General features: G+C 41.8%; 1 protein-coding gene across 6 annotated transcripts; it reads left to right on the top strand.

The window, feature by feature from the left end:
* Window positions 1-212: 212 nt before the first annotated feature.
* Nono (non-POU domain containing octamer binding) lies at window positions 213-18,565 on the top strand. Of its 6 annotated transcripts, none has more exons than XM_034485359.2 (12): window positions 213-366; window positions 1,099-1,158; window positions 7,559-7,745; window positions 9,527-9,720; window positions 11,457-11,758; window positions 13,120-13,215; window positions 13,434-13,630; window positions 14,546-14,630; window positions 14,998-15,127; window positions 15,586-15,625; window positions 16,251-16,360; window positions 17,555-18,565. In XM_034485359.2, exons 3-12 carry the CDS (start codon window positions 7,568-7,570, stop codon window positions 17,687-17,689), a joined length of 1,467 nt encoding a protein of 488 aa, XP_034341250.1. In that variant the 5' UTR covers window positions 213-366; window positions 1,099-1,158; window positions 7,559-7,567; the 3' UTR covers window positions 17,690-18,565. The 6 variants fall into 6 exon arrangements, with proteins under 6 accessions (XP_034341250.1, XP_034341249.1, XP_034341252.1 ...); XM_034485358.2 differs by having other exon boundaries at window positions 214-366; window positions 7,549-7,745; XM_034485361.2 differs by having other exon boundaries at window positions 215-366; window positions 7,549-7,745; window positions 14,998-15,100.
* The last annotated feature ends 93 nt before the right edge of the window (window positions 18,566-18,658 follow it).

The following is an 18,658-nucleotide window of genomic DNA, read 5'->3' on the forward strand; positions in this document are numbered from 1 at the left end:
GACCCCCTACCTTCCCCTGCTGGCTCCCCTTCCCCCTTCCTTTTCCGTCTTGCGCTCTGCGCCTCTAGTGCATGCGCATAAGATACAAAGCCTCGCTCTTTGTCCCCATCTGTCGTTCACACGAACCCAAGGCTTTGACAGTCCGTAGCCAATAGAAGCTAAGAAATGGCGGACAAATGAGTCCTTCTCAGGAGATAAACTTTGACTGGCAGTTCACGTAGCCAATCGGGAATCCAACATTGACCCCCCCCCTTGGGAGGCACCGAGCTCCGTCGGCTCGTTTCCGGCGGTCGCGCGCTCTTTTCTCGGGACGGTGGAGGCCGTGCAGCGTCGCCCTTACTCTGAGCAAAGAACTGTGGGCAGAGGGTGAGTTTTGGGGTGGCTCTTTGGTTGCTTGGGGGTGCAGTGGGGCTTCCTGCGACACTGTGTGAAGGAAGGGGTTGGGGCGAGGCCGAGTTTGCACACAGGTTTAGGTTCTTAGGGCCCTCGAGGCCTTTCCCCCTCCTCACAAGGCCTTCGCAGCCCACCCGTGTGGTCCAGCGCGATCACTGCTCCACGCCGTGGGGCTTTAGCCTATGCCTTTCCTGCTTCCTTACCCCTGCTCTTTGTGCTACTCACCCTGAATTTTAGTGGCCCTAAGTTGGTGGCTTCTGAACGCTCTGGGACAGAGGGTGTGGGGTCTATTATACTAAAGCCCTGAAGTCGAGGTTAGAGGAGGTGGCGCTTTGCTTTGTCGGATGCTCCTCCTCCCTAGCCCTTCAAGGCCATTAATTTCTAGAGGGCCATGGGGCCCCTGGAGCTATGGATTTTTTTTTGTTGTTGTTGTTTTGTTTTGTTTTTTGAGACAACTTTTAAGTGGGAAGTTTGCTTGTTCAGATCCCTTGGCTTTTGGAGCTAAGTTCATGAAACACCCTCCACCCCACCCTTGTGCGCGCGCGCGCGCCTTTTTTCCAAACCTCTTGCTCCTTAAGCCTTTCCTAGCCATTTGTAGGTATCGCTTTTCTAAATTAAACTTTTATCTGTGGCTTTACTTTCCAGTATTTTTTTACTTTTCGGAAGTCTTCACTGTAAGCTGACACCTTTCTTTGTTTTTAACAGCAGTCGAGGTTAGGGAGGACTGGGAGGCAGACACTTTGCTGTGTTCAAATCGAAGTAAAGGTAGGTGCAGGAGGTAGGGTCACCAGGTAAAGTGCAGGATGCTTAATTGAATTCAGAATACACAGACAAGAAATTAATTTTTGGTGGACTTTTCATGTTACTTAAGCTAAGCAGATTTTTAGAAATCTGAAACTAAAATGTGACTGGGCGATGCAGGTTTGTTTTTAATCCTCCAATTATGGCTGTTCTAATAGGGGTTAGTGCTTAAATTTATGTTTGTCCAACTTCAATTTTATTAAATGAATAGTCCTAAGAAACTCAGCAGCAGCCCTTATCATGATTGTATTTTACAGCTTTCATGGTTTCCCACCAGGCAGCCATATCAGCCTAACAAATGCACACTGGAGTTCTCTAGCAGTTTTCCACTTAGTAACTTGACTCTCCTAAAATTGAGAGGACCTTGATTTAGATTTCAGATACCTGTGACTAATGTCCTGAACATGTATGCAGTTGTATCACACACAGTAGCTACAGTTCTTTTCATTATGGTTAATCTTAGGACATGTAAGTAGACAGAAATCCTATCTGCTGATCTCTGCAGTTAGGGTTTGATAAGTTTATTTCTGCATATATCGTGAAATTCTATTGCTGCAGTTATCATAGGAGTGTTTCCTGTGTGCTTGGTACTTAACTGTGTGTAGAGTGGTAATTTTGGTTCTTTGGGCAGTGCTGACCTTCATGGGTAAATGGGAACTTTGGGAGAAGACTACATGGAAGGAAAAGATGAAAGCTGTATGTCATCGTGGGGAATCTTTATTCAAAAGCATAAAAGGTGGATAATTTGGTTATTGCAAGTTATCCATGGCCAGACATGGTGGCAGAGGCAGATGGATCTTTGAGAGTTAAAGGCCAGCCTGGACTACAGAGCAAGTTCCAGGACAGCTAAGGCTATGTAGAGAGACTCTCAAAAAAAAAAAAAAAAAAAAAAAGAAAACAGAAAAGAAAGTTGTGTGTCCATACCTTTTTATATTAGAGTTCAGAAATTGACAATTTAGGGAGAATCTGATGATGACATTTGTTTAACAGTCCTATTTCTTAAGAATAGGAATGGTAGTTTCCTTTGGGAACAAACACTTCATCATTCCTGAATGATAGCTAAATGCTTTGTAGTAGTATTTCACTTAGGCCCTAAAGTTAACCATCCCTGTAAGATCAATAAGTGTTATTCATCCTCATCATCTCCATCGTAACAGGTTGCAGAAGTTAGGGTGTCTTAGCCAGTAAGTTTGCTGGAGTTTAACTTGAAGGCTCATTTGATGCACGATGGTTTTGAATTTTAGAGGTCAAGAGATCTGGGTTCCATTCCTTACACTGGTATGGCCTTGGATGGGTAAAGTAGTTTTGGGGCTTCTGTTTCCTCATTTAAAAGAAAAACATCTAGGGACACTAAATGGGATAATGGCAGATGTAGCAAGTTAGTTGCCTGGATTTTGTTAATTGTCTGAGTCAGGTTCTCACCCACTCTGATGGCCTGGCACTCTCCATGTAGACCAAATCGATCTCTCAGAGATCCACCTACCTTTGCCTCCTTGTGCTGGAGTTAAAGAAGTGGACTAGGATGCCCAGGTTTTTTGTTTTAGGGGGAATAGCCTCAATATGTATCCCAAGCTGGCCTGAAACCTGGGGTCATCCTCTGAAGCCAGAGCCACTAAGCTCAGCTTCTATAAAGATTTCTATTAACATGGAAACACATGTGGATTCCTTTGAGTGCTATAAAGATTTCTATTAACATGGAAACACATGTGGATTCCTTTGAGTGATAGAAGCTACTGAGACTGGGTCCATTCATTTTTAATTAAAGGCTGGAGGAAAATTGTTTCTTGGTTCTTAACCTGAGAAAAGGTAAGATTTAGTGGGACAAATGGCTGTGAATATGCCAAATCTGCCACTCACTACTTGGGGATAGAGGGAGACATTTAATACCTGGACTTAAAATAGGAAAAGATTTGACTCTACTGTCTTCCCCATCTCAATGGTTTCTGGGATGGGCCTTCATTTCTTTGTCTTGGGGGGTGGGGTGGGCATGAGTCTTGATAGGTAGCCAAGGAGTTCCTGAAACTGTCTTATCTCAGCCTATACAACTCTGAAATTCAGTCTGGGTATGTGCCATCACATCTTGCTTGTCTTTTTCTCTCTTTGAGACAGGTTCACACTGTAGCCCATGCTGACTTCAATTTGAAAAGGCTACAATTACAGGAATAAGCCACCTTACCCAGTTTCCTGGAGCCATGTGTGGTGGTATACTCACCTTTAATCCCAGCACTCAGGAGGCAGAGGCCAGCTTGGTCTAGAGTTCCAGGACAGCTAGGGCTATAGAGAAACCCTGTCTCAAAAAATGGAAATGGAAAATTGTTTTTTTGACAATGCTTTATTTGTCATTAAATAACTACACCTGTTAAACGTTTTAAAATTTGGTTTTCCAGAAAAACTATGCTGTCAAGAATCACAAAGCTAGATTCTGTTTCCTGATAAGTAAATAAATCGTAAGGCACTATGGTGCTGTAATAGGAAAAAATGAAAGCTATCTAAATTATGATGGTAGCTTAATAAATTGTCTAGCTACACATTCTTTGTGTAGGCATTTACAATTAGGTTGACATTGTAGAAATGAGGAAAATCTGAACGTCGAATGGTATATTAAAACAGTAATATCTCAGGATATAAATAAGCAGAGTTGGAAGTGGTAAAAGAATTATTAAATGGAGATGTGCCCAAAGAAAATATGTGTTGATTCTAACAGTGAAGATTAGAACTTAAAGTGTCCGACAAATTAGGAGCTTGGCTGACAGTATTAACCATTCATGTTAGTCTTTGTTTTTTTGGAGTGGTGACAGGGATAGACAAGATCTCTATTAGCTTTGGCTGTCCTCTAGCTTGCTATGTAGACCTGTCTCTGCCTCCTTAATTATGGACTTAATAGCGTGGGCCACTATTCCTGGCAGTGTCAAAAGATTTAGTTACATGAAAACTGCTTACTATGTATCATAAAAAAAGGAAGGTTACAAACTGGTTTCTTTTATTTTGGGGAAACATTGTTTTGATTTTTGAGACAGGGTTTCTGTGTAGCCATGGCTGGCCTGGAACTTAGAGAGATCCACCTGTCTCTGCTTCCCCAGTGCTGGCATATGCCACCACTATCTGGCATATACCTATTTTAAAGTAGATTTGTTACTTATTTTTGTGTGGGTGTTTCAGCAGTATGTATGTCTGCGTCACATGTTTCTGTAGCGGTTAGAAGAACTGGAGTTATATTACAGATGGTTGTGAAGCACCATGTGTATGCTGGGAATTTAACTGGGGTCCTCTGCAAGAGCAACAAGTTCTAAAGCTTCTCTTTAGCCTCCCACAAGCTGTTTTTTTTTTTTTTTTTTTCTTCGAGACTGGGTTTCTCTGTGCAGCCCTGGCTGTCCTGGAACTCACTCTGTAGACCAGGGTGGCCTCGAACTCAGAAATCCACCTGCCTCTGCCTCCCAAGTGCTAGGATTAAAGGCGTGCGCCACCACTGCTTGGCTACAAGCTGTTTTTTTAATGTGCAACTTCAGATAGAAACTGATGACTGAAGAGATGGCTCAGCTGTTAAGGGTACCTACTGCTCTTGCAGAGGACCTGAGTTCAATTACCAACCACTATGTCAGGTAGATTCTTAATTCATTTGAAACTCCAGCTCCAGGGGCTTTTGTGCCCTCTTTGTCTTCAGATACTGTACTTGCAAACACAACCACAGAGATAAATATACACATCATGAAAATGGAATCTGGGGGCAGGAGAGATGGCTCAGAGGTTAGGAGCACTGACTGTTCTTCCAGAGGTCCTGAGTTCAATTCCCAGCAACCACATGGTGGCTCACAATCATCTGTAATGGGATCTGATGCCCTCTTCTGGTGCGTCTGAAGATAGCTGCAGTGTACTTGTACATAATAAGTAAATCTTTTAAAAAGAAAAGAATGGAATTTGAATTAATGATAAGAAGGTTGTATAGAAGAAAACTGATAGAATGAAAACAGGTAGATAGATGGGTAGGTAGATAGATATAAGGGAGATTTATTAGAGTGGTTTACAGGCTGTGGTCCAACAATGGCTGTTTACCAATGTCAAGACCAAGAATTCAGTAGTTCTTCTGTTCATGAGGTGTATGTCTCAGCTGGTCTTCAGTATATACTGGAATCCTGATGAAGTAGACCTTGATCTAGTCAAGGAATGGACTTGCCATTGAGATTGAGGGCAAGTAGGCAAAGAAAGCAAGCTTCCTTCTGTGTCCTTTATGTAGGCTGCTACCAAAAGGTATGGCCCAGATTAAAAGTGGATCTTCACACTTCAGATGATTTTTTTTTTTTTTTTTTTTTTTTTTTTTTTTTTTTTTTTTTTTTTTTGGTTTTTCGAGACAGTGTTTCTCTGTGTAGCCCTGGCTGTCCTGGAACTCACTCTGTAGATCAGGCTGGCCTCGAACTCAGAAATCCACCTGCCTCTGCCTCCCAAGTGCTGGGATTACACTTCAGATGATTTAATTAACAAAAATCCCTCACAGGTGTACTCAGCCTCTAGGGTTTTAGTTAATTCCAAATGTAGTCCGGTTGACAACCAAGAATAGCCATCACAAAGGGTTTACTAGAATGTTAACAGTAGCTATTTGTGTGAGGGTTTTTTATGTATATCTGTATGTGGTTATGTACTCAAGAGGGTCAGAGACATCTGACTCCCTAGAGTGGGAGTTATGGGCATTTGTGAATTGTCCTAAGTGGCCGGGTGGTAGTGGCGGCGCACGCCTTTAATCCCAGTATTTGGGAGGCAGAGGCAGGCGGATTTCTGAGTTCGAGGCCAGCCTGGTCTACAGAGTGAGTGCCAGGACTACACAGAGAAACCCTGTCTCAAAAAAAAAAAAAAAAAAAAGAATTGTCCTAAGTGGATGTTGGGGCCAGGGTTAATTCTTTTTCTCTTCCTCTCTCCCTCCTGGTCTCTATAGCCCAGGTTGCCCCTAAACTCATAGTTCCCAGCCTCAGCCTTTTAGAGTACTGGAACTACACGAATGTACCACACAATGGCTGTTTTGGGTTTGTGGCTTTTTTTTTTAATTTAGAGGCCAGGTGTGGGTTCTAGGCCAGCTAGAGCTGGCTACATGGATCCTATCTCAAACTTAAACAGCTGGGCATGTGTGCCTATAATCCCAGCATTCTGAAAGATAAATGAGTCTTTGTATTCTGGGCTAGCATGATCTACACAGTAAGCTCCAGTATAGCCAGAACTACATAGAGAACCCTGTCTCAAAACAATTAAGTATATATATGTATGTGAGGTCAGAAGAGAAAATGTGGGAGTCAGTTCTCTGCTTCAAGTACAAGGGTCCTAGGGGATTGAACTACTTGAATTGTTAATAAGTATATTACAATTTCCGTAACATTGGTGAGAAATGTGATTAAAATGTTGTGAGAATTCACATGGTATGATAGCACATGTCTTTAATCCCAGCACCTGGGAGGCAGAGGCAGGCTGACCTTCTTGAGTGACTGATGTATTGGTTCTTTTATTTGGGTAAATCATATTTTTACAAGCATGATTAAGAATTATTTACTGGGGTCTGGGGAGGTGGCTCAGTGGTTAAAAGTACTAAATGCTCTTCTAAGAGGACTGGGGTTCAATTTCCAGCACCCACATGGCAGGTCATACCTGTCTGTAACTCCAAGATTTGGTACCTTCACACAGACATACATGCCAGCAAAACACCAGTGCACATAAAATAAAAAAATAATTTTTAAAAGACTTAATGGCCAGGTAGTGGTGGCATAGGCCTTTAATCCCAGCATTCAGGAGGCAGTAGAGGCAGGAAGATATTTTTCTGTGAGTTCAAGGCCAGCTTGGTCTTGATTTATTGACTGATTATTTATTTGGTTTTTCAAGATAGGGTTTTTCTGCTCGTCTTTGTCTCTGAAGTGCTGGGATAACCACCACTATCCTCACCCATCTTTTACTAGTAGCAGTCTTTAGTCTTTAAGTGTTGGGGTTAAAGGCAAGTACTAGCACCATGCCTGGCCCTTTGTTTTTTTGTTCTTTTGTTTTGAGATAGGATCTCATTAAAACTTACTATGCATACCAGGTTGACCTCAAATCATAGGGATCTCCTGCCTGTGCCTCCTGAGTACTAGAATTAAAGGTATGTTTTATCAGGCCTGACCTTGTATGTTTTCCTTTTTTGTTAGTTTTTGATTCTGGTTTTTCAAGGCAGGTTGAGTTTGAGACAGGGTCTTAAATATGTACGATGCCCTACATTGTGTTCTATTATTTAGAGTGACCAGTTGTAATCAGGCAAAAGGTAGAATATACTAAGATAGTTTTAATGATGTATAAACCATCAGGAAGGTAACTGAATCCTGATACTGGGTTTTTGACATTCCACAGTTTCCTTTAGGGTGCAAAAATGCAGAGCAATAAAACCTTTAACTTGGAGAAGCAGAATCATACTCCAAGGAAGCATCATCAACATCACCACCAGCAGCACCACCAGCAGCAGCAGCAGCAGCAACAGCAACAGCAACAGCAGCAGCAGCAGCCACCCCCACCAATACCTGCAAATGGACAGCAGGCCAGCAGCCAGAGTAAGTAGCTGTTGGGTGATGGGAGGGTGTGAACAGGTTCCCTTGGGAATGGTTTTATGGTTATATCTCTCAGGATTATAAAACAAACAAGCCTTTGGTAGCCTACTTTTGTTTTTACCTTTTTTTGGAGGGGGTCATCAAGACAGGTATGTATCCCTGGCTGTCATAGAACTCATTCTGTAGCCCAGGCTCCTTTGAACTCCACCAGCCTCTCTGCCTCCCATGTTGGGATAGGGTGCCACCACGCCAAGTTTTTGAGATGGGGTCTCAATGTGTAGCCCTGGGTACTTGCTTTAGAACTTGCTTTGACTTCCTTCTGAGTGTTGGGATTTAGGGCGTGTGCTGCCATATTTCATTATTCTGATTTGGTTTGGTTTAATAAGATTTATTTATATGAATGTTTTGCCTGCATATATGTATATTCCTGGTGGAATTCCTCATGGAGGCCAGAAGAGGGCATTGGATCTTCTGGCTCTAGAGCCTGTTGTTGTTGTTGTTGTTGTTTTCTTCTTAAGATAGTTGTCAGCTGCCCTGTTGGTGCTGGGAATCAGTGAGTCCTGACAGATCAGTAAGTAGTCTTAACTGCTTAGCCAACTCCTTATTTAGCTCCTTCTATTTGGTTCTTAATTGGTACTTTATAAACAAATGAGATTAATCACTTGAAGCAAAGGAGGGGCTATCAGTTGAGTATAGGTTATTCTGCCAATATTGGCACGTTTTACTCCCAAACAAATGTCTATATGTAGTTAGAAAGTCATTAAAGAATACAGGAGAACTTTTTAAGGTTTAATGGAGAGTTAACTATAAGACTTTGTGGCACATGCCCAGTCCACTTTTAATCTGTAAAAAGGTTTTGTTTGTTGTCATTCTTCAGAAAACTGAGTACCTATAAAAACAAACCTGGTGGGGTGAGGGTAACTAGAGAGATAGATGGTTCAGTACTTAAGAGCATTTCCTTGAGTTGGGGTCCCAGCACCTACATGAGATATCTTACTACCAACTAACTCCTGTTCCAGGAAATCCAGCATCCTTTTCTGACTCCATGGGTACTCATGCACATGTGGCACATAGTCACACTCAACACATACACATAAATAATTTTTTAAAGGGGAGGTAGCTCAGCAGTTAAGAACTGTACTGCTTTTGAAGAGGATCCAGGTTCATTCTTGACATTCGTCAGGTGGCTTAGAATCATCTGTAACAACAGTTCCGGGAGGGTCTGCTACATATAATTCATCCAGGCAGACATACATACACATTTTTTTTAAAAAGGCAAACAAACAATTGTGCCCATGGCTCGCCTCTTAAAAGCACAAACCTGAGGACTCGAGTCCTGGAGCCCACTGTGGAAGGAGAAAGCTTCATGTATGCCACACATGTGCATGCCCATATGTATATCATACATGCCTGATGGTAAAATTTTAAGATACCAGAGCTTACTACTTACTCATTTCTTTATGTGCAACTTGTCAAGGTTGTGAAAGGTTAGTAACTGGTTAAGAAAATGGAGCAATTTTTAAAGTCTGATTCCTTAGGGCATAGATCTGCTCAATAGTATTGCCAGGTTGCTATATCATTTGTCTCTGATTAGCTACCTTAGTTTCTGAATTATAGTAGAGCTGAAATCCCCTGGTCTCTTCATGACTGCTTTCACATTCTAAGGTGCAATTTGCTAATGAGTAGGATACATTGGGAAGGGTTGCTTGTCTCCCATCACAAAAACAGTGTTGAAGATAGGACTAATTCTTTATCCGGTCTTTTGATTGACTGTCTTCTTTCAGATGAAGGCTTGACTATTGACCTGAAGAATTTTAGGAAACCAGGAGAGAAGACCTTTACCCAACGTAGCCGTCTCTTTGTGGGCAATCTTCCCCCTGACATAACTGAGGAGGAAATGAGGAAACTTTTTGAGAAATATGGGAAAGCAGGCGAAGTTTTCATTCATAAGGATAAAGGCTTTGGCTTTATTCGCTTGGTGAGTGTGAGCTTTGGGGCATATGCTTTGAGAGATAGGGAAGACTGGGGAGTAAATATGGAAAAATAGCAGTGAAAAGAATGACTTTGTCTATATGGTAATAGTTTTCAGAGTCTGGTTGTCTTAGAACTTTTATAGACCAGGCTGACCTTGAACTTGAGATCTGCCTGCCTCTTCCTCCTGCTGGGTTTAAATGTATTCACCACCACCACCTGTCCTTATTTGCCTGGAATATAAGGGCTAAAATAGTTTGGGGGCTTATAACCCCAAGCTATCCTTGAACTAGCAGACCTTCTGGAGCTCTGGATGACCAGGCATGTATTGCCATGCTTGGTTTTAAGGGAAAATGAAGTTTATTTTAGTGATTATTAAGGCTTATATAATTTATTACCAAAGTCCTTTTATGCATGTTATCTTACTCTTCAAAACCCTGAGGGGACAAAGTTATTTTTGTGGATAGCCATTTTCTTTCTGAGGCAGGCAGTAAGAAGCATTTTATAGATGCTAAATGTACCTCTAAATGAGGAGCAAAGTGTGATGAGCTCTGGATGATGGCTGGAATTAGTTTTCATTCCCGCTAACTTAATACCATAACAAGTCATTTTCTCAAGATATGTCCTTAAGTCCTGTGAAGTAGGGAAGAGATGGCCTGTCCGTGTTTTCTGGTTTTAAATATGCTTTTCAGTTACAGGATCTGTTGGCCTATTCTTACTTCCATAGGCACCAGGCACACATGTTGTGCATAAATGTACATGCAGTCAAAACATTTATTTTCATAAAATAAGCAATCTTCATTGTGGACAAGTAATTCTGGTATTTTAGTGGAGATTAAACTCCAAGTGCTGTATTGTTAAATATACAGCTGTGACTTTGCCCCAGAACTCACTATGTAGACTAGGCTGGCCTAGAGATCTGCCTTGTCAGGAGCGACCCTGCTTAAATTAAACATTAACTCCTTAGTCAGCACAAAGTCTTGGCCTCTGTGGGAAAGCACTAATTCAGTTAAGAACAAATAGCTATGGATCTTGTGGATAGGTGGCCTTAGTGGGAAAGTACTAGCTTAGATCAGAACAAATGATCATAGATCTTATGGACAGGTAGCTAGCAACCTGTTCTGCTGTTTCTTCTGCGAACTTTTCACCCAGCCAATATCCTGTTCTTGAGAACATCTTTACTCCCCCACCCCCAGAACACCTGTGCTCCCCAGAAACAAAGAGACCCTACATCATCCCCCTCCCCATATCCTTCTATGTGTATATAACCTGGTGTGGGAACAATAAAAATTCGGCAGCTTGATCAGACTTCTTGACTTGCTGTCTTTCTTCACATACCATTGTCCCCCAGTTATTTATTTCAGGTGGTCCCCGAGTCCCACCCCACAGATGGGGCACTGCCTCTTAAGTGCTGGAATTAAATACATGTGCCACCACACCCAAGTTTTTTGAGAGACATTTTGTTGATGGATGTTTGGTTGGTCTTTTGCCAACTTCTTTTTTTTTTTTTTTTTTTTTTTGTTTTTGTTTTTGTTTTTTTTTTTTTGTTTTGTTTTGTTTTGTTTTTTTGAGACAGGGTTTCTCTGTATAGCCTTGGCTGTCCTGGAACTCACTCTGTAGACCAGGTTGGCCTCAAACTCAGAAATCCACCTGCCTCTGCCTCCTAAGTGCTGGGATTAAAGGCATGCGCCACCACTGCCCAGCCTTTTGCCAACTTCTAATTTTCTTTTTTGTTCTCCCCAGGAAACACGAACCCTAGCGGAAATTGCCAAAGTGGAGCTGGACAATATGCCACTCCGTGGAAAGCAGCTGCGAGTGCGCTTTGCCTGTCACAGTGCATCCCTTACAGTCCGTAACCTTCCTCAGTATGTGTCCAACGAACTTCTGGAAGAAGCCTTTTCTGTGTTTGGTCAGGTGGAGAGGGCTGTAGTCATTGTGGATGACCGAGGAAGGCCCTCAGGGAAAGGCATTGTTGAGTTCTCAGGGAAGCCAGCTGCTCGGAAAGCTCTGGACAGATGCAGTGAAGGCTCCTTCTTGCTAACCACGTAAGTAATTATCAGACAATGGTTTGGGGTTCTTTATTTTTTCTTTGGCATAGATCGTTAACATCTAGTAACCATGTTCTTATTTTCATTTAAAGACTTAATACTAACTCAGCTTTTCTATTTTTTTTTCTCTGTGTAGTCCTGGCTGTCCTAGAACTCACTCTGTAGACCAGGCTGGCCTCGAACTCAGAAATCCGCCTGCCTCTGCCTCCCAAGTGCTGGGATTAAAGGCGGGCACCACCACTGCCTGGCTAACTCAGCTTTTCTAATGCAGTTTTCAGTATAATCCTCAATTCTTAGGTATTCGAGTGCATGTACATGCCATGGTATACATCGGGGAGTTGGGACAACTGTGGAAAGTTGGCTTTTTCCTTCTACCTTTGCATGTGTTCTGGGACCAAGCTCAGGTTGTCTAGCTTGCATGTGCCTTTCTTTATCCATCATGGTATGGTACAAGGATAGCTTTTTAGGCTGGAGAAGTAGTACGTCAGTGGTTAAAAGCGCTGACTGCTAAGTTGGATACATATTGCCTCAAGACCATCTGTAATTTCAGTTCTAGGGGATCTACCTAATGCCAGCCTAAGCAGACACCAGACATGGAAGTGGTGATACATTGATATACATCTGGGAAAAACACTCATACATGTGGAATATTAATAGCTTTTCAGTCATTGGGCATGGTAGCCCATGCTTGTGATCTTAGTACTTGAAAGGTAGAGATATAAGAATCTGGAGTTAAAGTCGTCCTCCTCTATATAACAAGTTGCAAGTTAGCCTGGCATAGGTGAAACTGTCTCCAAAAGCAAAAAAAAAAAAAAAACAAAAAAAACCAAAACAAAACAAAAAAACCAAAAAACAAACAAAAACCCTCCCCTTATAGGATTTTAGAATTCTGGAAAATGTCCTGTTAAAGGTACTTTCTTGTAGTGTTTTCCTTCCTTCATTTTCTGGAGTTATCAAATATATTAGATAACTTAACCTACTCCCTTTAACATATTTTTAAGACTATTACAGAGGTCTGAAACCTGGCTCCATCTGGGCTGTTATTCCCAATTATTCATAATGCCAGTAAGAGGGACTCGGTTACTTGGGGTTAGGTATAAAATTCTTTAGAAATGTGTTTAGATGTGGTGGTTCATATCTATAATCCCAGCACTTGGGAGGCTAAAGCAGGAGGGGTGTTACTAACTTGAGACCGGCTCAGTTTACAGTATGAATCCTTGCCAACTTCTCATTCCTGTCAAAGTTACTATAGTTGTCCAGTCTTATCCCTAATTAGTTCCTCATGCCAATGTCAGCTGTAGGGAACGTGCTTGTTAAGGTATAGCCTCATTAACACTAATTTTTCTTCTTTTGCCCAGATTTCCTCGACCTGTGACTGTGGAGCCTATGGACCAGTTAGATGATGAAGAGGGACTTCCAGAGAAACTGGTTATAAAGAACCAGCAATTTCACAAGTGTGTGGTCCAGTTGTTGACTTTTATACATTTCTAGGGTAGAGATGGTGTGTGTGTTTATATGTGTGGTGCTGATAGTTGAACCCAGACCCTTAACATATTTGACTATACTTCATCCCTTAGTTATTTTTCTGTTCTTGAAACTTTAAAAGGTGATTAAAAGAGGCATGTCTTTGCTGTTATACATGTGCTCACTTGGCCTTGTGTATTGTCTATAGGGAGAGAGAACAGCCACCCAGATTTGCACAACCTGGGTCCTTTGAGTATGAGTATGCCATGCGCTGGAAGGCACTCATTGAGATGGAGAAGCAACAGCAGGATCAAGTGGACCGGAACATCAAGGAGGCTCGTGAAAAGCTGGAGATGGAAATGGAGGCAGCACGCCATGAGCACCAGGTTATGCTAATGAGGCAGGGTGAGTAAAGGCTTGTAAGTAGGAAAAGTAGAATACATGTCTCTTTTTTTTTTAAGAATTATTTTTTCATGTATATGAGTACTGTTGCTGTCTTCAGACACACCAGAAGAGGGCATCAGATCTCATTACAGATGGTTGTGAGCCACCATGTGGTTGCTGGGAATTGAACTCAGGATCTCTGGAAGAGCAGTCAGTGCTCTTAACCGCTGAGCCATCTCTCCAGACTCATGGAATACATATCAAATGACAGTTTTGTTCAGTAATTTCTTTGTTCCTTAGTATAAAAAAAGACAAAACCTCTGCTTTTATTCCCTGAAATACTTAATCATAGTAGGAAGATGAATTTGGAGATGGTTCTAGAATACTGGATAGATTGTAAAAAGAAAGAAATGATGAAGTTTGAGTTTCCTTGCATGGGATCTGTTGCTGGGATAATACACCAGGCATGACCAAAAGCAATTTGTCTTAAAATTACAGGTAACTATATCACTGAAAGAAGCTAAGGCAGGAACTAATGCATGAATGCTGTTTACTAGGTTGTTACCCATGGCTTGTCCACCCCCCCTTTTTTTTTAAAGTGTAGTGATGTAGTTTTATTTTCTTGTGTTTTGTTTGTGGACGGGCCCAGCTCATGGTGAGTGGATGAGTAGGCATGGTGGCGCAAGCCTTTAATCCCGGCACTTGAAAGGCAGAGGCAGGGGGATCTCAAGTTTAAGGCCAACCTGCTCTACACATCCCTTCCACATCAATCAAGAAAATGTACCACAGGCTCGTCCACTGAGCAATCAATTAAGGTTTCTTTTTCCAAAATGACTCTGTATCTTGTATCTTGGTTGACATCTTTGCTTTCTGGATATTTATGGAAAATTGTTGTATATATGTAAAGAGAATCAAAAAGTCTCAATCTGTTGCTAGATTTGATGAGACGTCAAGAAGAGCTTCGGAGGATGGAGGAGCTGCATAACCAAGAGGTTCAGAAACGAAAGCAGTTAGAACTCAGGTAAGTTTTTTTTTTTTTTTTTTTTTTTTTTTTTAACATTTATTTATTTGTCTAGGGCCTGGTTTCATGCTACAATGTGTGGAAGCCTTCCACCAAATGGTCCTAGGAATTAAACTTGTCATCAGCCTTGACAGCAAGCACCTTTATGCACTTAAAGCTGCATTGGTTCTAGGAATTGTCTAAGGGCTTCCCTAAAGAGAAAGGACTCAATGCTGGTCTCTTAATTTCTTTGAATGTTGTCCTTATTTTTGACAAGCTTTGCTGTCTTTTAGTAGGCTTGTTTCTCATTGCCTTAATCTTCCTATTCAAGTGGTCTACTCATTTTCCGGAATGTCTTTTATCTTAAAATGCCTTGATAATTCTGTAGGCAGGAAGAGGAACGCAGACGCCGAGAGGAAGAGATGCGGCGACAACAAGAAGAAATGATGCGACGACAGCAGGAAGGCTTCAAGGGAACTTTCCCTGATGCGGTATATCTCCCATGTGCCTATGATGTGGTAGGCCAGTCATCATATAAGATCATGAAATGTCTGTAAGGGTACTAGGTTATGACCAATTTTTCTATGTTAGAAAATTCCCTTTGGGAAAAAAATGTTGGTAGTAAGGTTTGAAGGAAAGCTCTTACCATATATAGCAAATTTAGGATGAAAATCCAGGACCACTTTGTTACTTATATCCAGTGATAAGAGACATTTGAGTGCTGTAGCAGACTTTGGCTAATCCACTGCTACCCTTGTAATTAGATGGTTTGCAGCTCTAAGAAGTTAACTATTTCTTGCCCCTGTTGCCTCTAATAGAATTTTCTGATAGAGAATTATAATGTTACCTGAAATCACTTTACAAATAGCAATTTGTGTTAGTATGTCTTCACTGTTTACTTCCCTTTGTGTTATCATCAATGCATTGTAATAGAGAAACTTGTCTTGGACTGTGTTGAGTATATGTTGTTTTTCAGAGAGAACAAGAGATACGGATGGGCCAAATGGCTATGGGAGGTAAGGACTTAAGAATTAAGTTCTGGTGCCTTTTGGTGGCGGATGAAAGGTAGTTATAAAACAGCAGGTATCCAGGAACCAAAGAACTGTCTGTCTGGTTTGGTTTGTTTTATGTTTTTTGGGTTTTTTTTGTTTTTGTTTTTGTTTTTGTTTAGGTTGGCTGGCCAGTTACTGTGATCTGCCTGTCTCTGCCTCTCAAAGCCAGGGGTAGCAAGCATATATAGTCCTGCCCAGCTCGTTTTTTGTTCTTTTGAGACAGGTTCTTACTGTGTAGCCCTGGCTGGCCTGAAACTCACTATGTAGACCAGGCTGGTCTTGAACTTACAGAGATCCACCTACCTGTGCTTCCTAAGTGCTGGGATTAAAAGTGTGAGCCACAATGCTTGGCTTTTAATGTGCAAATTGGGTTTTTAAACTCAAATTTTCATACTTGCAGAGCCTTTCTCTTCTTTCTTAATCTGTGTTATGGAGCTTCTACCTAGTCCACATTTAAATGGCGTCACATTTCTAAGAACATTAGGGCTTATAGGCTGGGAGTAGGGGATTGACTACATACTGAATTATTCCCTTTGGTAGGGGAAGGGACTCTTTTTCCCTCTATAGTGATCATACTACTCTGCTTTAGGTGCTATGGGCATAAACAATAGAGGTGCCATGCCCCCTGCTCCTGTGCCACCTGGTACTCCAGCTCCTCCAGGACCTGCCACTATGATGCCAGATGGGACCCTTGGATTGGTAATAAATTGCAGGGCTTTATAGTAATTGTAAATAGTGGTAGGAAGACCTTCTCAACCTCTCGAGTCAATTTTTGTGGGTATGGGTGTGTGTGTGCAGGTGTGTGTACATGTAAGTGTAGGCTAGAGGTCAACTGCTTGTGTCAGCTCAGGGGACATCCATAACCTAGGACTTGCCAGTTAGGCTAGGCTGACTGGTCTGTGCGCTCCAGGAATCATCTGGTTTCCCCAGTGCTGGGATTGCAGATGCATGCCACCGTGTCTTGCCCCTTTCCTCCTCCTTTGAGTCCTTAACCTTGCAGAACAAGCATTTTACCCAACTAAGCTATCTTCTCAGCATCTCCTACCTCAGAGTTTACTTTGACTTTGATACAGATACTGATCTTCAGGACTATTGGTATTCATAAAATGTAACCTAAGTTCTTAAGGGTGGTGTGGAGGATTGCTGAGCAAGTGTTGTCCCACGATCCCATATCCCTGGTCCTTCAGTTTTTAATCTTGAAAAAAGTCTAATATCATATGCTGTTTTAACCTTGGAGTTAAACTGTAGCCTCTGATTAACTGTTAATAGTTGTTGCTATCCTCAGTAAACAAGTTGCTTTTTTGTTGTTTGGGATTTTAGGGTTTTGTTTGTTTTTTGAGGTAGAGTCTCTGTAGTCTAGACCAGCTGGCCTCAGACTCAGAGTTGCTCCTACCTCCCAAATGTATATACCACATCTCTGGCCAGTGGGTTGCTCTTTAAATGGGGAAGTCAAGGAAGGTTAGATATTATGGTGTATAATGATGTGAATCCGAGCACCTTGTGGCTCATAAAGTCTAGAAGTTGTTCTGCTTCTAATGCTAAAACGGAATGGGCCAAAACTGGAGAGACTTAAGGTTTCTGAAGAATGATAGCCTGTTCTTCCTGACTCAGGAAAAAGGAATTTGATAAAACCTATCCAAACTAGAAATTTCAATTGCATGTAAAATGTGGATAGAAAGCTAAAGATGGGTGACTGAATGGAGGCCTAACTAGTAAAGCCTACCTTTCCTCTTGGGGTTCTCCTAGAGCTCTAAACAGACTTGGTTGCCTGCTCCTAACAGTCAGGAGACTTGAATAGTTAAGTAGAAATGGCCTGTAGTGGCAAGATCTTAGATGAGCTAGACCCTGCAGAGACAGATTTCGATTGTAACATTGTTCTCTTTCTCTTTTAAGACCCCACCAACAACCGAACGTTTTGGCCAAGCAGCTACAATGGAAGGAATTGGAGCAATTGGTGGAACTCCTCCTGCATTCAACCGTCCAGCTCCAGGAGCTGAATTTGCTCCAAATAAACGCCGCCGATATTAGATAAAGTTGCATCGTCTAGTTTCCTGCAGCCCTTAAAAGAAGGGCCCTTTTTGGACTAGCCAGAATTCTACCCTGGAAAAGTGTTAGGGGTTCTTCTCAATAGATAGGTCTTCCCTGCTTGTACTACTCTAGGGAGTATGCTTGAAGGCAGAGGGGCAAGGGAGGGGTGGTGTTTAACAAGTCAAAGTCTGTGGTATAGTGCGTTTTCAAGTCCGTCTGGTGCATTCCTGAAGTATATTGACTGTTGAGGGCCTGGAGAACCATAGGATAATGGACTCAAGAGCTCTGTTTATCTTGATCATTCCTCTCTCTCTCACTCTCACTCACTCACTTTCTCCATTGTGTTTTAATTACTTTCTCATCTTTATTTCCCTCAACCCCAGAGACACTGCCATATATACCACAAAACCTAACCATCCGCCAATGACCTAGCCCCATTCCTCCATTCACTCCCAGGTGAGAATTCAGACAAACGTCCACAGAGGTTATAGCATACATACGGTTCTGTTATATCTCATATATGACCCCTTCATGTCCTGAGGAAGACATTTTCTCTTAGAGGTTTTCATTTTAGTATATCTTAAAACACTCTTGTGTTAACTTGGCTCCATCTTTTTCTTGGGTAAGGACTACACTTTTGTGTCTCTGATGTTGCTGTTCACAGCTTTTCTTGATAGGCCTAGTACAATCTTGGGAACAGGGTTGCTGTGTGTTGAAGGTCTGACAGTAGCTCTTAGTCTTGCCTATCTTAGGTAGTTACGCTGTGCATTTTTATTGGTGTACTATGATTTGTTCCTGATACCTTCAATTTGAAAGTTTTTCTGAGAAATGGAGCGGTAATGCAGCATCATCTTATTAAAATACATTTGAAGCCTTTTCATTTTCTGTGCTATTTTTTGAAAGGGGGAGGGGAGGAAATTCTATCTTGGAAGGTATATACAGTAGACTACATAGGCGTGATCTTTGACT

This window comes from Arvicanthis niloticus, chromosome X (assembly GCF_011762505.2).
Source record: "Arvicanthis niloticus isolate mArvNil1 chromosome X, mArvNil1.pat.X, whole genome shotgun sequence".
Taxonomy (NCBI): Eukaryota; Metazoa; Chordata; class Mammalia; order Rodentia; family Muridae; genus Arvicanthis; species Arvicanthis niloticus.

Bases quoted from the DNA above. Each gene is read 5' to 3' on its own strand.
- Nono (XM_034485359.2), top strand. From the start codon at position 7,568: ATGCAGAGCAATAAAACCTTTAACTTGGAGAAGCAGAATCATACTCCA. The intron at 9,721-11,456 runs GTGAGTGTGAGC...TGTTCTCCCCAG, and splicing joins GCTTTGGCTTTATTCGCTTG to GAAACACGAACCCTAGCGGA. The intron at 11,759-13,119 runs GTAAGTAATTAT...TCTTTTGCCCAG, and splicing joins GGCTCCTTCTTGCTAACCAC to ATTTCCTCGACCTGTGACTG.